The 19468-nt window shown below is 46.7% G+C and overlaps 1 protein-coding gene across 4 annotated transcripts in view; it reads left to right on the top strand.

Annotated features, from left to right (window-relative positions):
- Nucleotides 1–16288, top strand: part of P4HA1 (prolyl 4-hydroxylase subunit alpha 1) — a 72883-nt gene extending 56595 nt beyond the window's left edge. For 3 of the 4 annotated variants that reach the window (XM_040975930.1, XM_040975931.1, XM_040975932.1), the window contains 5 exons: nt 808–861; nt 6435–6500; nt 9824–9892; nt 10256–10352; nt 13083–16288. In XM_040975930.1, coding sequence (XP_040831864.1) covers nt 808–861; nt 6435–6500; nt 9824–9892; nt 10256–10352; nt 13083–13153 — 357 coding nt within the window. In that variant the 3' untranslated portion in view covers nt 13154–16288. The remainder of the gene's footprint in view (nt 1–807; nt 862–6434; nt 6501–9823; nt 9893–10255; nt 10353–13082) is intronic. The other variant, XM_040975933.1, reaches the window with a different exon arrangement.
- Nucleotides 16289–19468: the final 3180 nt, after the last annotated feature.

Below are 19468 nucleotides of genomic sequence, written 5' to 3'. Positions count from 1 at the left end.
AAATAAATAGTAGAAATATCAAAATTTTATTTAAAGTTAGGTAGATAAAAAATATCCCCCAAACGTTTGAAGAAGAGCGCACTGAGTGGGGTTGGTGCTGGGACACTGGAGGCAGCAGCTTAGCCTGCCAGCTCCACATGGATGCTAGTTCGAGTCGCAGCTGCTTCATTTCTGATCCAGTTCCCTGCCAATGTGCCTGGGAAAGCAGTAGGCGATGGCCTGAGGTCTTGGGTCCCTGCCCCTTGTGGGAGACCCAGATGAAGCTCCTGACTTGAGCCTGGCCCTGCCTCAGCTAATGTGGTCATTTGTGGAGTAAGCCATAGATGAAGATCTATCTGTAATTCTTCCTTTCAAATAAATCTTCATTTATCTTATATAAATTAAAAACATATTAACTTAGAGTCTAGAAGAGCACACTAAGCTTTTTTTCTTGATAATTCTGATTTATTGTTCGAAAATATAATAGTAAGGTGTTTATTTAAAAGGCAGAGTGACAGGGAGAGACACAGATCTTGATTTACTGGTTCCCTTCCTAGATGACCACAGTGGTGTGACTGGACAGGCTAAAACCAACAGCTTGGATCTCACTTGTGTGGCAAGGAGCCTAAGCTCTGGGTCACCATCTGCTGCCCTCCCTGTGCCTTAGCAGAAGCTGGGTTCTCCAGGCAGCACTCTGGCGCTGCAGACACTGGCTTACCCGGCGCAGCACAATACTGGCCCTCCTGTTGCTTAAACACTTTGCTTTTTTGTACATAGGAACAGTAGTTCTCTTGATGCTTCTTTCATTCATGCTTTTCTTTCCTTCAGGTAGCAAATTATGGAGTTGGAGGACAGTATGAACCGCACTTTGACTTTGCACGGGTAAGTTAAAGCAAGAATAGAAAATGTAAGAAATCTGCTGAAGCATACTGACTGTGTTTAAAGAAAACACTGCTGATGAAGCACTTGTTGGAGACAGTAGCCTGTCTTCAAGGGAGAGCTGTTGTAGGTGTCGGGAGCTCTCAGTGGGTTTTACAGTGTGAGAGAAAGCTCACTCGGGATCTACTAAGGAAAATTACCAAGGAGGAGGGATGGGGACAGTACATGGAAAGTTTGGATTGTGCCTAATGCAGCATGAGATTCTTGATGAAGTCGGCGTGAGATGATCAGACATCCCCTAAGGGACAATAGAGGATGAGGAATCAATTATATTGAAGGAGTTAGATGTGGGGTGTGTGGCGATTTTTGGCTAAACTAACTTTGCAGGACTCTTGTTAAAATTCGACAATGTAGATACAGTCATGGCAGTCCAGAAGTCAAGACCTAGTTGAGAAGAGAGTTCAGAGGGGCCTCAGTAGAATTTGGTCAAGGGGAAAATCTTGGTCAGTGTGTTTATTTTTAAATTTAACATTCAGGGCCTATTGCAATTTGTTGGAAGTGTGGTAGGATAGATGTTCTAATGAAGCCTTTTAGAAAGCACCACAGATACCCAGTAAAAGCATTTTAGAGGCTTTGGAATGTATTGGTGATTCTTAAGAACATCAAAGATATTCCTAAAGCTAAAGTGAAAAAAGAAAGAAAACCTGGAGCTAAAATTAAAGAACAAAAAGGGGGCAAAAAAGACGAGGCCTCAGCCATGGGTGAGCAGCTCTGTGAGTGGAGCTGCACAGTGGGGCTGCAGAAGCCCGAGAGTGAGCAGGATGAGTCCGCTTGCAGCCAGAGCATCAGCGGAAGAGTCTGTTTGGGACAGGAGCCATGGGAAATGCTGTCGATCTCCATCCTGCCTGGCTGTGGCTGCTCTGGACGTTTTATTGCACAGACCTGCCCTCCCACAGATCTGTTGTTTGACTTTTTCCTACTGGGGAAGAGGAGAAATGAAAGTTTCTGAGTTGGCTAGTGTTCCTTGATAGCTGGCAGAAACCTGTATTTTCTCTGGAGCTAAACAGCCTCGTTCTATCACTGCAGCTAAAAAGGAACCCTCCTTTTTTTATTTAGACATTATTTTTATTTGAAAGACAAAGTGACAGAGCCAAGGGGTGGGCAAGGAGAGACTAGGAAAGAGAGATGGATCTTCCTTCTGCTGATTTACTGCCCAAATGCCTTCAGCAGTCAGGCCGGAGCCAGGGACTTCATCTGGATTTCCCACCCAGGTATTAGGAACCTGAGCACATGGCTCTCTCTGCCACTTCCTGGGCATCTTAGCAGGACACTGGATGGGAATCGATGAGGACCTGGGACTGGAACCAGGCACTCTGATGTAAGACAGGTATCCCAAGCAGTGGCTTAGTGTGTCGCGCTGCAGTGTGCACCTGGAACTGATCAGTGAGACCAAAGTAATGAGTAGATTCAGACATCCCCAGGATTTTAGATAGAATTATCAAATTAAAAGAAGAAACAAAAGAAACTTCTCCAAATGATTTGGAAATTTAACAAATAAGCATAAGCTAGTAGTAGGCAGAAAAAAAGGAATTATAAAAATTTAAAATCTAGTCTGTGAATTAAAAATTAAGAGATGGATTAAAAACAGATTAAGCAAATTAATTGACAATTAGCTCTGAAGAGTTCATAAAAAAGCATTTTGACACATAGGAAAATAAAAACAGATATGAACAGACTGAAAAATATGGGCTGCCTTATGGTGCTGCTTTAAGCTTGCACCTGCTATGCCAGCATCCCTTAACAGAGCACTGCTTCCAGTCCAGCTTCATGTTAATGTACCTGGGGATGCAGTGGAAGATGGTCCAACTACTTGGCCCCCTGACGCCCATGTGGAAGATTGGGCTGCGGTTCCAAGCGCCTGCCTTCTGCCTGGCTGTGCCTGGCTCTTGTGGCCACTTGGGTAGTGTACCCTCTCTCTGTAATTGCCTTTCAAATAAAAAAAAAAATCAATCTTAAAGAATTTGGAAGAATACAAAGCTCAGAGGATAGGTCCCATGTACCCATCACTCGGCTTTCTACAAATGCTGATGCCCATGTGACTAGCGGATACTGTCAAAGCCAGGAATTGGCCCTGGCCCAGTTCATAGAGCTGATTCAAGCTAACCTGCACAGCTCGTTACCATACGTGGCTCTGTGCAGTTGTGTCACAGATGCAGCTCTGTGTGGCCAACCTTGATTCAGACAGGACACTTAGCACCGCTCTGTAGCTGTGTCCGTCCGTCCTGCTTCCTTCCCCAACTGCTGTAACCAAAATCTCTTGTAAGCATGTCAAGGCTATATACATGAAATCCTAAAATATGCATCCTTTTTTTTTAAACTAAGTATAATTCCATTGATGATCATCTAAGTTTTTTTTTTTTTTTTTTAGATTTATTCTTATTTGAAAGGCAGAGTTTCAGGGAGAGACAAAGAGAGATTATGCATCTGCTAATTTATTCCTCTGATAGCCCAATAGCTGCAACCGGGTCAGGTTAAAGCTAGGAACCAGGAACCCATCCTGGCCCCGCACGTGGGTAGTAGACGTATAGGGCTGTGGGGCATCTGCTGCCGCTTTCGCGGGCACATCCGCATGGGTGTGGATCCTTGCTAAATAGCTGGGACTTGAACTACACTCTGATACAGGATGTTGCAACACAAATAACAGCTTAACTTGCTGTGACACAATGCCAGCCTCTAAGTCTGCCCCCCCTTTTTTTTTTAAGAAAGTATTTTATTTATTTGAAAGGCAGAGTTACAGAAGAGAGAGAGATTTTCCATCTGTTAAGTTGTTCCCCAAATAGCTGCAGTGACCAGGGTCAGGCCAAAGCCAGGAGCTCCTTCAGGTTCTCCCACATGGGTATAGGGAACCAGGCACTTGTGGTATCCTCCACCGCTTTCTCAGGCCATTAATAGGGAACTGGATCCGAAGTGGAGTGGCTGCTGTTGAACTAGTGCCCATATGGGATACTGGCACTGTAGGCAGCAGCCTAACTTGCTGTGCCACAGTGCCAGCCTCTAAGTGTTTTTTGTTTTTAATTATTTTTCACTTTATTTGAAAGGCAGAGACAGAACAATCTTCCATATGCTGAATTATTTCCCGAATGCTAGAAATAGACAGAGCTAACCCATGTCAAAGCCAGGAGTCCAAAACTCAGTGTTGGTCTCCCACGAGGATGGCAGGGACCCAGTGCTGGAGCCATCAATGGCTGCTACTCAGGGGGTACGTGAGCAGACACGTTGGATGCTTTCCCAAGCACACAAGCAGGGAGCTGGATTGTAAGGAGAGCCAACCAGGACTGGGCCTCATACGGGCTGCTGACATTGCAAGCAGTGACTTAATTCATTGTACTGCAATGCCAGCCTTTTAAGCATGTTTTTAAAAACTGCTAAGGCAGGGCCCGATGCTGTGGCACATTGGTTAAGGTCCTCACCTTGCACACCCGGGATCCCATATGGGCGCCGGTTCTATCCCAGCAGCCCCGCTTCCCATCCAGCTCCCTGCTTGTGGCCTGGGAAAGCAGTCGAGGATGGCCCAAGGCTTTGGAACCCTGCACCTGTGTGGGATACCCGGAAGAAGTTCCTGGCTTCGGACCAGCATAGCACCGGCCGTTGCCCTCACTTGGGGAGTGAATCATCGGACGGAAGATCTTCCTCTCTGTATATCTGCCTTTCAATTAAAAAAAAAAAACTGCTAAGGCAAATTCCTGTCCCACATCCAAGTTCCTGTATGTAGTTTCATTAATGTGTGCTGGGCAGACATTTAACTTGGCCGGCCAGATGCCTGTGTCGCACGTTGGAGTGCCTGAATTTGATTCCTGATCCTGCTTCTTGCTAATGCAGATGCTGGAGAGTATAGGTGCCGATGACTCATGCCACCTGTGTGGAAGACCTGATGAATTTCTGGCTTTAAGCTTCTGCCTAGCCCAACCTTGGCTGTTGTAGACATCTGGGGAAGTAAACCAATAGATGGCAGCTTTTTCCTTGTGTCTGACAGATACATTTGTAAAAATTTTATTTATTTGGGCCTGGCCCAGTAGCCTACTGGCTAAAATCCTTGCCTTTCACACCCGAGATCCCATATGGGTGCCAGTTCTAATCCTGGCAGCCCTGCTTCCCATCCAGCTCCTTGCCTGTGGCCTGGGAAAGCTGTGAGGACACTACACCCATGTGGGAGACTCAAAAGACCTAGAAGTTCCTGGCTCCTGGCTTCAGATCAGCTCAGCTTTGGCTGTTGCAGTCACTTGGGGAGTGAAACAGCAGATAGAAGATCTTTGTCTCTCCTCTCTGTATAAATCTGATTCCAATTTAAAAAAATCATTAAAAAATTTTTCTTATTTGAAAGGCAGAGTTGCAGAGAAAAAGATCTTACAAACACTGACTCCCCAGATGGTTATACAGTAGCTGGAGCTGGGCCAGCCTGAGACCGGCCATACATAGGTGAGAGGGACCCAAGCACTTGGGCCATCCTCTGCTGCTTCTTAAGGACGTTAGCAGGAAGCTGGATTGGAAGTGGAACAGCTAAGACTTGATCTGCCCCCTGGATGGTTGCCACCTTTACAAGTGGAAGCTTTACCCACTACACCATGGTGCTGGCCCCCAGTGCATTTTTAAGAAAATTTTAAAAGGGCAATATATTTGACACAGCAGGTAGGTTGCCCCTGGGCGTACTGTATCCCATACCTGAGAGCCTGGTTCAAACCCTGGCTGTTGCAATTAAGAGCCAGCCTCCCAAAGTGCAAACTCGGAGGCAGAGGGTGGCTCAGCGCGTTGGGTTCCAGTCAGTCACATGCAGTCTGACTATTGCAGGCATTTAGGGGACAAATGAGCAGATGGAAGATCTCTGTATGCCTTTCAATACCACATAAAACCTCTCCTTCAAGACAGTACTGGGTTTTTCTTTATTGCAGAATAGTGTTCCATGGATTTAACAATTTATCCATCACCCTTTGAAGAACATTAGGATACTTTACTGTTTGTTTTCACATCTAAGAATGTGTATAAATTTTCATGTGAAGAATGTTTTCATTTTTCTAGGATAAATGCACAAAGATTATCTTGCTCTTTATATTTAGGTTTAAATAGCTAAACACGAATTTTCCAGCCTGATTTAAGAGCTGACTCTCTTAAGAGGATGACAGCCATGATTGGAGTTAGTATTTGAGAGGGTCATGAGTTGAAGGTAAATCTCAAAATCTCTTTACCCATGGGAAGTTGGTTTCATGAATGTAGCTAAAAAAATGGCTCTCAGGTCTTATTTTTCTGGAAGGTAAGATTGTAGTCTTTGATTTCTTAAATAATCTGTAGTTAGCAGAGATTTGCAAAAATGTTTCCCTGCCTTGTTCTTGCCAGAAGTATCCAGTGGGTAGGAACCAACTCGACAGTCAGTCAGCATTTGAACGCCTGGTGTGCTCAGTGCATAGGACATCGTCAGGGGTCTTTTGGGGCTTGTTTTTTTTTTGCATATTTTTTAGCATGTTACTACTTGATAATTTATATTGAGAAATTTTAAGCCATTGGATTTGCTGTTTTATTCACAGAAAGATGAACCAGATGCTTTCAAAGAGCTGGGGACAGGAAATAGAATTGCCACATGGCTGTTTTATGTAAGTTAAAGTTTTTATATTTTGAGACTTAATTGCATAACTGATTTTGATCTGTTTGTTCTGCATAATTCTTTTAAGTAGGTAACTTAAAGTTTTTATAACTGAGTTAAAAGAATTAAGAATTTTGTTGCATTTGCAACTTTTTCAAATTGTAGTGTAGATGTTAATTATGGAAACTTTTGAAAAAACATGAAGAAGGGAGCTGGTATTGTTAAATCTTTACGGTCACCAGTTCAAGTCCTGGCCGCTCCTCCTCCAATCTGGCTCCTTAAGGCCGGCCTACAAAACGATGGAAGATGGACCAGATGTTTAGGGCTCGTGCTGCTCATGTATGTGGAAAACCTGGAAGAAATTCTTGGTTGCTGGGTTTGACCTGGCCCAATCTGGTTGTTGCAGCCATTTGGGGAGTGAACTAACAAATGAAAGATCTCTTTATCTCCCTCTATCTGCCTTACACATATAAAAATAAAACTTGAAACACTCACAAAACCTGTGATGATGATGAAAAGTAAAATCTGGATGGTGCTACTTTTTGGAGATATTCCATAGTCCAAAATATTTGTTATCCATTTATTTATATGTAATATAAACACACAGGAATCTCTCAATTTCTATATTTTCATAAAGACTTATTTATTTTCATTGCAAAGTAAGAGAGGAAGATCTTCTGTCCAATGATTCACTCCCCAAGTGACTGCAATGGCTGGAACTGAGCCTATCTGAAGCCAGGAGCCAGGAGCCTCTTCCAGGTCTTCCACACAGATGCAGGGTCCCAAGGCTTTAGGCCATCCTTGACTGCTTTCCCAGGCCACAAGCAGGGAGCTGGATGGGAAACAGGGCTGCTGGGATTAGAACCGGCGTCCATATGGGAGCCTGGCGCATTAATTGTGAGGACTTTAGCAACTAGGCCACCGCGCACCGGGCCCCCTTCCAAAGGTTTTTTATAAAAAGAACACATTTGGTGTAATCAACACCAAGGTCAAGCAGTGGCATATTACAGCACCCAGGAAGCCTTACCAAGGTAACAGCTGTCATACAGTTCAAAGTTTCAGCAGTATGACCTTAATTTTTAGGAAGTATTCATACAGACAGGAAAAGTTTTGATCAGAGCAAGACTGAATTGTTTAAAATAGTGATAGTTTCATAGTGACAGGTGTGCAGTTGCCTGGATCGAGCTATGTGTCCTGCTCCAGACCTGTTGTGTGTGGGTCTGGCTGTGGGTCAGCGTTAAGGTTGAGGCTGGCACTGCACTGGCATGGCTGCAGTGCAGGCTCATTCATGTCCCCCAGGCTACCTCACCTTATGAGACCGGATCTGAAACTGTCCAAGTCAAAGGCATTGTTAGGGCCCACACTCAGAAGTCTTACAGTGGTAACACCTGCTGTATTGTATCAACTGAGGCAATGAACAAGATGTGCCTAGCTTCAAGGAACATAGACCCTGCCACTGAAGAGCATGTAAGACAGGACATTGGAACATACATATGATTTCATTTGGGAAGTAGCAAGAATTTGTTCTGCTGGTTCATTCCATAAATGGTCCCTACAGCCAGGACTGGGGTGTGCTTGAAGCCAGCATCTGGAACTCATCCTTGTCTGCATCATGGGTGGCAGGGTCCTAAGCGTTGATGCCAGCCTCCTGTGCCTAAGTGAGGCATATCACTGGGAAGACCAGCACTGAGGGTGGTGGGATACAAATTTATGCTCTCGGGGCTTCTGTTTTCTGGAGGTAAGCGCGCTGTAGAAGTTTTATCAGTTTACATCCTACATTTTACAGTGATGTTTCAGATTTATTAACCCAGGGCCCGGTGCGGTGGCCTAGTGGCTAAAGTCCTCACCTTAAATGCATCAGCATCCCATGTGGGCACTGGTTCTAATCCCGGTGGCCCTGCTTCCCGTCCAGCTCCCTGCTGTGGCCTGGGAAAGCAGTTGAGGACGGCCCAGAGCTTTGGGTATGTATTTATTCAGCTAAAAATGTTTGAATTAAGTTTCTCTGTTAGAATATCATATAAGTTCCTGTTGCTTGCAACGGAGTCGTTAACATGAGTACTTGCAGGTTTAAAGGCGCTAATTGCTAAGGGGTCAGGGGCAGACACTTTATCCATCTTAGGAGGTCACAATCCCCTCAGTTTTTGGTGCTTGTTGACATCTGCACCTTGCAGGAGGTGTTTATTCTAATTACCTGGCTTTTGTGTTTACTAAGCGGCCTCTCTCAGCTTGCGGACACTTGGGCCGTTCCAGCATTAATTGGTGTCCTGGGTTCACATTGGCCAGGACTCCTGTGTTGGCATAGCATCACTATTCCAGCAGTAGAGGGCATCCAAAGCCCAAGTTTATCCAAAATCTGCAGTTGTGTCTGTGTCTAAGTTACTGAGAAGTGATCCCAAGTGTATCACGTTCTCCCACGTTCACGGTCGGGTGCCGGGGTCCTGCCCACTGCGCGCTCGGCAAGGAGAAGCAGCACCCGCTCCTGTGCAAGTGCTTGTGAATCTTCATTTTCTCCCCTCAAGGTGCCAGTACTGTCACCACAGAGTTGATGCTGTGCAGAGTAGGGGAGCAGAGGGGTAGCTAATCCAACTCCACCAACTCCATGCCTGCACGGGCCGTCTAACACGTTGCTAGGAGCAACACCATGCTGCCAGCCCAGGGGGAAGCTGGCTGAGATACAGGTCCACTCAGGTGAACCTGCAGGTTCTATCCACTGGCGCTGACCTAGAGCCAGGAACTGTAGGATTGTACCACCTGGCACTGAGTTCCCAGACCTATTCTTTCTTGCCCTGCTCCCCAGGGGCGGGAGGTACGATGAGGGAAGTCCCATGTCCACTAAGGTTGGTGCTAAACTGGGTTGTTACCTCATTCTCAGCACTGAATAGGTCTGTGCGCCCAGCTTGCCTGTGGCTGGCAGTGATTCAGGCCCTGCTGAGTCCTTCCTGTTTGGTCAGAGGTCACCTGAGGCCAGGGCAGGCTGAGCGGCTCCCCCAGCAAGCACGGGACTCCAGGGATCGGGGTCTCTCTGTGCTCACTGCAGGAGCCCTGCCCTGGACTCCTGCTGCCCAAGGATTACCAGCTTACTCTTGCCTGCCGGAGTCGGAGGGAGAATCAGTTAACTGGTCCTCGGCCTGGGGCGGTGCCTGATGCTGGCTCTGTGGTCTGGATGTCATTCTCCCGCCCTCTAAGCGGGAGGTGGGGAGCAGCGCCAGCCTCAGGGCAACTGACTCCCCACCTCGTGAAGGTGGGTGGGTGCCCCAAGGCTGTGCTGCCAGGAGAGCAGCTGACTCAGCTGGGACCTCACACTTACTCAGCATGCCCTCTTGTCCCTTACAGATGAGTGACGTGTCTGCAGGAGGAGCCACTGTTTTTCCTGAAGTAGGAGCTAGCGTATGGCCCAAAAAAGTAAGTGGGTTTTTCTTAGTACTGTATTACATTTTCAAGGCAGCGTAAGTGCTGCGTTATTGCTAGGCAACGTTTCGAGTATCTTTGTGGAACAATCTACTAAGAGTACCTAGAGATAACAATCCCCCAGGTACTTCTACTTGACGAGTTTTCATTTCTAAAATTGTTACAGGTATGTTTGCCCCTCCATAGTGTAGTCTGCTGACTTCGGCACATACTCCTAGTCAGGGGCAGCTTTGTAATGTTAACTTCCACATAATTGAACAAAGTTTTTAAAGTGGTATGTTTTCATAAATACGTTCGAGCCAGATGTAGTGCTTACCTGTCCGTCCTGGCCCAGGGAGTGACGTGATGTTCTTACAGGGCACTGCTGTTTTCTGGTATAATTTGTTTGCCAGCGGAGAAGGAGATTACAGTACACGGCATGCAGCCTGCCCAGTGCTGGTGGGAAACAAATGGGGTAAGTGCTTGCTGTTTGCTCTGAAAATACTTCTGTCTCATTTCTTGAAGCTGTTTCCATCAACATCTTAAAAGCCTCTGTACATCTGCCCACCCTAGTATGACCTCAGCAGGGCAAGACACATTCTTGGTCTTAATGTTTTCAGAGAGTGGCTTATTTCAAAATTAATGCTATAGTGTACTTCCATCTGCTGGTTCACCCAGTGGCAGCTTCAGCCAGGCTGAAGCTAAGATTTCCATCTGGGTCTCCCCTGTGGGTGACAGAAATCACATTTGGGTCATCTTTTCCTGATTTCCAGGCACATTAGTAGTATGCTGGATTGTAACTGGAGTAACTGGAACTTGAACTGGTACTGATACGAGGCGTAACCAAAACTCCTTTCAAGGAGTTCATAATCTGAGATGTGCTAATAAATAAAAGTTGAAGTTGATGACTCCCTAAGTTGGGACACCTTTTTCAAACCTGGGCTCTTGGAAGGCTAGAGTAGCAGCTTTTTTTTTTAAGATTTATTTATTTATTGGAAAGTCAGATAGAGGGAAGGAGAGACAGAGAGGAAGATCTTAAATGTGATGATTCACTCCCCAAGTGAGCACAATGGCTGGAACTGCCCCAATCCGAAGCCAGGATCCAGGAACTTCCTCCAGGTCTGCCACAGGCAGGGAGCTGGATGGGAAGTGGGGCTGCCGGGATTAGAACCAGCGCTCATATGGGATCCCAGCGCGGTCAAGGCAAGGACTTTAGCCATTAGGCCATGCCGCCAGGCCCTAGAGTAGCAGCTTTAAAGACAGCCTCATGTGGCCTAAGTAGTAGCATAGCAAGGTAATATTCCATCTGAAGAACTGATATCCCATATGGGCACCAATTTGTATCCCTGCTGCTCCAGCTCCCTGACAAGGCCCAGGAAAGCAGTGGAAGATAACTCAAGTACTTGGGCCCTGCACCCATTTAGAACACTCGGAGGAAACTCCTGGCTTCAGCCAGAGTCACAGCTGTCTCATTCATCTGGGGAGTGAACCAGCAGACAGATTCTCTGCCCCTGCCCCTTCCCTCCTCCCCCAGCCACCTCTTATTTCAAATAAAAAATTTTTGGAGAAGATTGAACATCTTCACCTTCATGGTCATGCACGATGAGGATGTACTGCGGTCAGTATAAAAAGTGGAACAATTTTGCTGTCACTATCACATCTTAAGAACAAATGTCTGCTGGTTACTGTAAGGGCATAGCAGGATTGACCAGACCTGATCGTGACTGACAGTCGCTACCATGTTGGCAGGTGGTGGGCTTCACTGAGAAGAGGCAAGGTGGGGGGCGTGGGTTGACAGGAGTTGTGTGGTCTTCAGCAGCTGGTGAGGGAACCTGGAGCGGAGCAGCAAGAGAGTTTAGTGCATTTTAGAGATGAAAGGCAAGTTTATTTGAAAGGGTTTCAGAGTGGAGAAGATATTTTCCAGCTGTTTGTTTACTTGCCAGAGGGACGCCAAGCTGAAACAGGGGTTTCTTCTGGGTATCCCACATGGGAACAGGGGCTCACCACACTTGGGCCATCTCCCCTGCCTTCCCAGGGGCGGGGCAGCTAGGACCCAAACTGGTGCTTGTATGGGTTGCCAGTGGCAGCTTAATCCCTATGCCACAACCCTGGCCCTTGCCTCCCTGTAGTCCAACTGCGTGCGAACGTGCTCCCTGGAAGAGCAGGTGATGGTTCAGATACTCGGGTCTCACCTCTGGGCCGCTGATGGAGTTCTGTGAGTCTGGCTTCCATGCAAGACTGGCCTCGGATGTTGTGGCAGTTTGGGGAATGAGCAGATGGACAAAGGATCCCCCTCTGCCACCCCACCTTTTGAGTAAATATTTTCAAACATCTAGGAAACAAGGAAAGATAATGAGCACACGATAGTTCATCAGATACATTCCTCTGGTGAAGCTGAGCTCATCATTAAGATGTTTGTATTTGGGGCCTGGCGCCATGGCCTAGTTGCTAAAGTCCTCACTTTGAACGCCAGTTTTTTTTTTTTTAAGATTTATTTTTATTATTTTTTCATTGGAAAGGCAGATATACAGAGAGGAGAGACAGAGAGGAAGATCTTCCATCCGATGTTTCACTCCCCAAGTGAGCGCAACATTCGATGCTATGCCGATCCGAAGCCAGGAGCCTCTTCCGGGTCTCCCACACGCGTGCAGGGTCCCAAAGCTTTGGGCCGTCCCCGACTGCTTTCCCAGGCCACAGGCAGGGAGCTGGAAGGGAAGCGGGGCTGCCGGGATTAGAACCGGTGCCCATATGGGATCCCGGGCGTGCTAGGCGAGGACCTTAACCACTGTGCCACCGCGCCGGGCCCTGAACGCCAGTTTTAATCCTGGCAGTCCCACTTCCCATCTAAAGCCTCGGGACCCTGCACCCACATGGGAGGCCTGGAGGAGGTTCCTGACTTCGGATCAGTGCAGCTCCTGCCATTGCGGTTGCTTGGGGAGTGAATCAATGGACAGAAGATCTTCCTCCCTATATATATCTGACTTGGCAATAAAAATAAATCTGAAAAAAGAAAAAAAAAGATATCTATTTTGAAGATCAGTGTTCTGCTCGGTTTCACTTCAGGCCTCACTAGAGCACTGCAGACCTCAGGGAAGGCACAGACTTCCACATGCATGCACGCCTCCGGGACATAAACATTTGGTTTTGTCCGTTTTTGACTTTTAGCTTCTGTTGAAATAACTTGTTGAATCTCTCTGTCCCACAGTATCCAATAAGTGGCTGCATGAACGCGGACAGGAATTCCGAAGACCCTGCACTTTGTCAGAATTGGAATGACGGGTTCCCTCGGCCCCCGCTCTCCTTTCCCAGTCTCACCTTTCAGGAGTTTACAATCGACTAACACTCCATGATTCAGTCGTGAACCTCAGCCTGCGATCCATCTGTGGACAATCACATTGTGGGTTTTGTTTTTCCTTATCAAAGTGAATCACTACATTGTACATATAAAATAGGCAGAGTTAAAAATAAGGCATTTTCAATTTTGTTAAAAAAAAACTTTTGGATTGGAATGGAAGTAAGAGTCAGCGTTAGATTTCCCTTACGTCTCGGCTGGAGCGGTGCTCGGTCGGGGTCTGCCCGGAGACCTGCGAGGCCTCGGGCCTGGGCCCCGGCCAGCTGCCCCCCAGCCGTCCTCACAGACCTCACCCTCGATTTTGCTGGTCCCCTTCTTCTCTCGTTGCCCATGTGGTGAATTAAACTGCTACAGCCAAAAAGCTTGTTTAAACAACATCCTGCCGTAACACTGGGCCTTTGTCACAGAGACGCTCACCGAGTTTGTTGTTTCTTCTAAAATGAGCTGCGCCTCTGCGGGTTTGCTGTCCGTGCTTTGCCTCCTGCAGCAGCGGGCGGGGACACTGGCCTTCTGATTCAACAAATACCGTGCCTTAGGAACCTGGGAGCTTAAAATTGTACAAGTCCTTTCAGTGATGAGCGAATTGATTTTTAAAGTAATTTTTCTTGGAAAGCCAAAATGTTTGTTTTTTAAAAACTTTGAAATGTGTTGTGACAACAATGACCTATTTATGATCTTAAACCTTTTTAAAAAATGTTTTCTGTGTATTTTTCCTATTTAAATATGAATGTATGATAGAGCAGTAGCAGGCTCATTGTCACATTATTTCTTTAAGACACAGGACTGAAGCTCACACTCTTGGTTCTCAGGCTAATGTCACATTACAACTGTAGTGAAGTGCACACTTGGCTAGGCTTGTGGGGTGCCCACCAGCGTTGGCACCCAAGGCTTTCCCCCTTTGAAAACGCAGTGTGCTGCTAGGAAGCTGGTGAGGCGTGGCCACAGGTCCCCATCGTCTCACTAGGACTCTGTCCTGTATACAGTGTCCAGATATTTGAAGGAGAATATGGTTAATTCTCTAAGAGGGTAGATAATGTAATTTTTAATGAACTGTGAGTTTCTCCCACTACATTTGGTTCCACTTCAGGTATTTAGTAAGAATATATAAAGTGGTGAACCTAATTACCAATTTTAAGAAAAATAAGTGCTAAAAGAAAGAAACCAAACGTAGAAAGGAAGGTCCAGCTTCCTGCCGCTGTGGTCCTTCCATGTCATTATCCAGTTCATGGTTCTAGAAGCTCGATCCCAGAGCCTGGAGCTGCGTCGGCCCATGGCTGCTGCCAACTGATGAACTTGTCAGAGTTAGATCTTACAGAGCGCCTCAGCTTTGCACACATGCCAAGGGGGAGGAGCCAACGGAAGCTTTGGCTCCACCTGTCTCATAATCCTTTGATGCTGATCTTTAAAGAAATGAGGGCTGAAGTATTCTGGGAAATACGTAAATTTTGGGTACCTCAACAGCACTAAGCTTTTCTTTGAAGACAAAGTTTCCTCGTTCACTAACTTCAAATGTGGAGTTACCTCCAACATGGAGCTTACCGAAGGATCCCCAGCCTGGCGTCTGGGCAAGAGCCTCACACAGCTGCAGCAACCAGCAGGTTGAGTCTTGGAGATGCTGAATGGTAAATACAGTAACAATGTGGTAGTCCACCTACTTCAGTAAAGATAAAATGGTTATTGCAGTGTGAGAAGGTTGAGAAGTTTTAACTGGTAAAATAGCATACATATGCAATACATGCTATGAACTAGTGTTTGTGTAGAGATAGTCTTAACACACATGCCTGCAAATTTAGAAGTCCGTGCATGCTTTGTCACAATTCACAATTTCTGTGACCAGTCTGGAGTGTCTATAGATGCAGTCTTGTTGCTACTGGGGGTCTTACCTAGCCATCTCCTGTCTGCTATTCTCAGTCCTATACCAAGTGCCCACTCCAGGGCACAAAGCCATCAAAGGGACAGCTTCGGTGCAGGGGCATAAACATCGAGATAACGAGAAAACACACACACACACAGTCACAGTCACCTGAGCAGGAAGAGAGATGGCTGGGAGCATGTAGAAGGGGTCAAGGACGGCAAGCTCTGAGGGATGAGCAACCCAGGAACCAGCGTCTCCCCCTGCAGCAGGACTTCCTACTTGGCTAAAAACTTAGTCGGAGCAAAGAAAAAGTCACAGATAATCAACACTGCGGGATCGCACATGCCACATTTATCAGAATAAAGTGAACTGCTTCTTCCTTTTTCTTACAAAGTTACACACACCCTAGGACCAGTGAAGCTCTTGGCTACGTTCTCTTCTGGGGACTTTAAACCTCGCTTTGTGTCAGTGCAGCCTTTGCTGAACTGTCTTGACTCGTGAAGACTGGTGTTTCAAACAGCCTGGGCTTGTATGTTTGAGATGACTTTCTCACTGTGAAGCAGTGGAACGCTGATTCCCTTTCAAGGCTTTGCAAAGCAAGACAACCACAGATGAAACCGGTTTTAAAAACATATGAAAGATCCAACATTTTTCCAGTTTTATAATAAGGCTTGTTTCTAACAAATCTTTGGCTACCTAGAGTTCAGGAGGTGATACTTGAATCTTGAGTGACACACTGGCACGTCGGTGACCTTGAGGGGAGAAGGCTGTAGACTCAACTGCACTTGGGCCCTTTTGTTTAGGAAAGGCATTCACTGAAGTCCGCAAGGCCTTTTTAAAAGGCAAAATACTAAGATTCTATGACATGCTACCCTTTTTAACCTTCACCATGAGAGCGAAAGGCAGCCCTTCACTAAGTCAGTGTTCCCTTTGCCACACTCTGTTTCTGTCCGTGGCGTCTGACAGCACGTGGTGTGTAGTACGGCTTGTGGTGAGCTTACCCGCAGTTTCTGACGCACTCTGAATGGGATAAGGTGCTCAGGTCACAGTGCATGACCTTGCAGCACTGCCCCCTTCACCCCACTCCAAGACCCACAGCGGATGCCTGGAACCACGGCTAGTACCACAGCCTGTGTTTCCCGTGCTTTTTGTTATCCGTACCTATGGCAGAATTTATACATCCAGGTAGTAATAGTAATGGATTGTCGGTGTGCCTGCTTTTGCAGTTTGAGGCGATGACTCAGCAGGGGTTTGTGGCGGGGCTGGGGGGATTGTACCGCTTGGAGTCTGCTGGAGGAGGGGGGGCTTTCATTTCTAACAATCTCACTTCTCTGGGGGCCGCTTCACCTTCTACAAAAGCTCAGATGGGGAAAGGCGGCGCAGCTGGTAGAGCGTGGGGGACTCAGCCCAGGCCAGTCTAAGGGCTCAGAACATGCCCTGCGCATGCTCTATGATCACTGTTGACGTGGAGCCAATTCTCCAGGACTGGGAGCCATGACTTCTCAGACGCCCTCACTGTCAACCAGCATACAAAGTCATCACATAACGAGACCATGGGAAGGCCAGGAAAATGGCCGAAATGGACTCAGCAGGAACCTCTGCCTGGGAGGACCTGAAGACTGAAAGGCCTATCTCAAATACAAAGAGGGAAATGTGAGCACAGATATAAAAGAAATGGCGCTAGCAAGCACGACAACACATCCCACGGCACATGCCAGGGCCTGAGTTCGCCTCTGTTCCCCAGCTTCCTGCTGACCGCACACCCCGCGGAGCAGGCTGACCGCTCAGCTGCTTGGGCCTCTGGCACGCGAGCTGAGTGCCTGACTTTTGCCTCTGACCCAGTCCAGGCTGCTATGCACATGTGGGAGTGAAACAGTGAGTAAAATCTCTTTTCTGATCACCCCACTGTTTTGCTCCTCTGCTCAAATAAGTCAGTTTAAAATATATAAAGGAAGTCAAGAAAAATCACATAAACCAATTGAGAATATCTTTAAGAAACTACAGAAAAGCAAACTGGGCTGCCAAAGTAACCACGGGAAAATCAAAATAGCTCAACAGCAAGCTAGAAGTGAAATGAGAGCATTGCAATACAGGGATGTTACATGTAATAACAGAGATCGCAAGATCCAGAATATATCCAAAAAGGAAAGACAGTTACCTAGCAACAAATAACCAAGACTACAAGGGAGGAAGTCCGTCAGGGAAGAAAGGCAGGCCCAGGAAAAACTTGGAAACACAGAGCAAACAAAATGCCAAGGAAGCCTCTTTCCTATTATCTTCAAATGTAAATGATTAAAATCTCCATTTGAAATACAGTGACATAACAGCAGGAAAAAAATACATTGACATAACATCAGAAAAAAGGAACATTCCAGATCCCACTTTATTCTGTCTAGAAATAACACCTTGGAGGGACTGGCATTACAGCTCAGTAGATTAAGTCACTTGCGGCACGGGCTGCCCATGTTGACGCCAGTTCCTGTCCGGGCTGCTCCATTTCCAGTCTGGCTCCCTGCTAACGTGCCAAGCAAAGAAGACAAAGAGGACCGGTTGCTTGAGCCCCTGCCATCCACGTGAGAAACCTGGCTGGAGTTCCGGGTTCTCGGCTTTGGCCTGGCCCAGTTCAGGGCCCTATGGCTATTTGTGAATGCACTGACCCTGTGGATGGAAAAATCTGTGTTCTTTCTAATTTTGCTTTTCCAGGAAATAAATCTTATAAGGAAAAAATGCATTAGACTAAGTACATGTATGTTGAAAGTGGATAAAAAAAAACTTCCCTATTAAATTCCAATAAGAGTTTTTACAGAAAGAGAAATCTATCCTAAAATTAATAAAGGTTCCTGAGAAACCAACATTTTTCCAAGACAAAGGACTTGAAGAGACATTCCAATGGAAACAAGATCTGTTTCTCTCTCTCTGACCTTCGAAATAAATATGCAAATCTTAAAAAAAAAAAAAGCAACAGGCCAATGTGGTGACAACAGGCTACTCCTCTACCAATGCCAACATCCCATATGGGCACCAGGTCATGTCCCAGCTGCCCCACTTCCAATCCAGCTCCCCACTAATGGCCTGGAAAAGCAGTGCAGGATGAAACAAGATAATTCCTTAAAGAATCAGACCTAACACAAAAGCCAACAGTACTCTTGGGTGTATACCCAAAAAAATGAACGCAGTGCTTGAAGAGATATTCATAGTCCAAGCTACAGCAGGATGTTGCTCACCATCGCCATGAAATGGAAGCAACTGAAGTGTGCATAAGACAACCGGATCTACACAGCCAGTAGTCAGTACTCTGGTGAAAACGAAACTCGGACCCATGCTCAACATGGATGAACCTCGAAGACTTTGTGCTAAGTACAATAAACCACGCACAAATAAAGTATCTTGCAATTCTACTTGTATGAGCTACCTAGAGTCTTTGCCTGCATGGACAAAGTCATAGCTGCCCAGGTTCCGTGGTGCTGGGCATTGGCAGTTGGCATCTCACAGGGACAATTTCAGCTGGGGAAACTGAGTTCTGGAAGCAGAAGGGTAGAAACATTCGTGAACAGACGCAAAGGTTTGTTACATTTTATCACAATTTTAAAAGGTGGGACAAATGACACAAATCATCATGTGGTTGGCCATTCTGCTCCGCAGTAGATGGAGGAGGAGGAGCAGGGGTGTGCAGACATGCGGGTACCCTCTGCTCATAGCAGTGCTGACCAGCCAGGGGTGAAAGCAACCCGAACAGCCATCCACAGGCGGATGGATAAGCCAGACATCAACAGTGAAAGGATTGGGTGGCACGGATGGCCACTGCTCAGGATGGCCACAGAGTGGCGTCTGTAGGCTCAAGTCCCAGCTTCACATTCCCCCTGCAGCCGTGTACTAATGCACACCCTAGCAGCCCCAGTGCCTGGATCCCTACCACCCCCACCATGGGGAGACAGAACTGAACTGTGAACTACTGGCTTATGACTGATCCAGTCCCAGCTGTTGGGTGCATGTGGCAACTAAACCAGCAGATGATGGATCTGTCTGCTCCTCAAACACATACTATTATTTAAGAGGCAGAGAAAGACATACACACAGAGCTCCTATCCACTGCTTCACTCCCCACCACAATGAGCAGGGCTGGGACAGGCAAAAAGTGGCAATTAAAAAATCAATCCAGGGCCCGGCGCAGTGGCGCAAGTGGTTAAGTCCTCGCCTTGCATGCCTGGGATCCCCTATGGGCGCCAGTTCTATCCCAGCAGCCCCGCTTCCCTTCCAGCTCCCTGCCTGTGGCCCAGGAAAGCAGTCGAGGACGGAAGATCTTCCTTTCTGTCTCTCCTCTCTGTATATCCGCCTTTCCAATAAAAACATAATAAAAATAAATCTTAAAGAAAAAAATCAATCC

Source organism: Ochotona curzoniae, unplaced genomic scaffold (assembly GCF_017591425.1).
Source record: "Ochotona curzoniae isolate NIBS_2020 unplaced genomic scaffold, NIBS_Ocur_1.0 contig_2692, whole genome shotgun sequence".
NCBI lineage: Eukaryota > Metazoa > Chordata > Mammalia > Lagomorpha > Ochotonidae > Ochotona > Ochotona curzoniae.
This window is presented reverse-complemented; position numbering and strand designations above follow the sequence as displayed.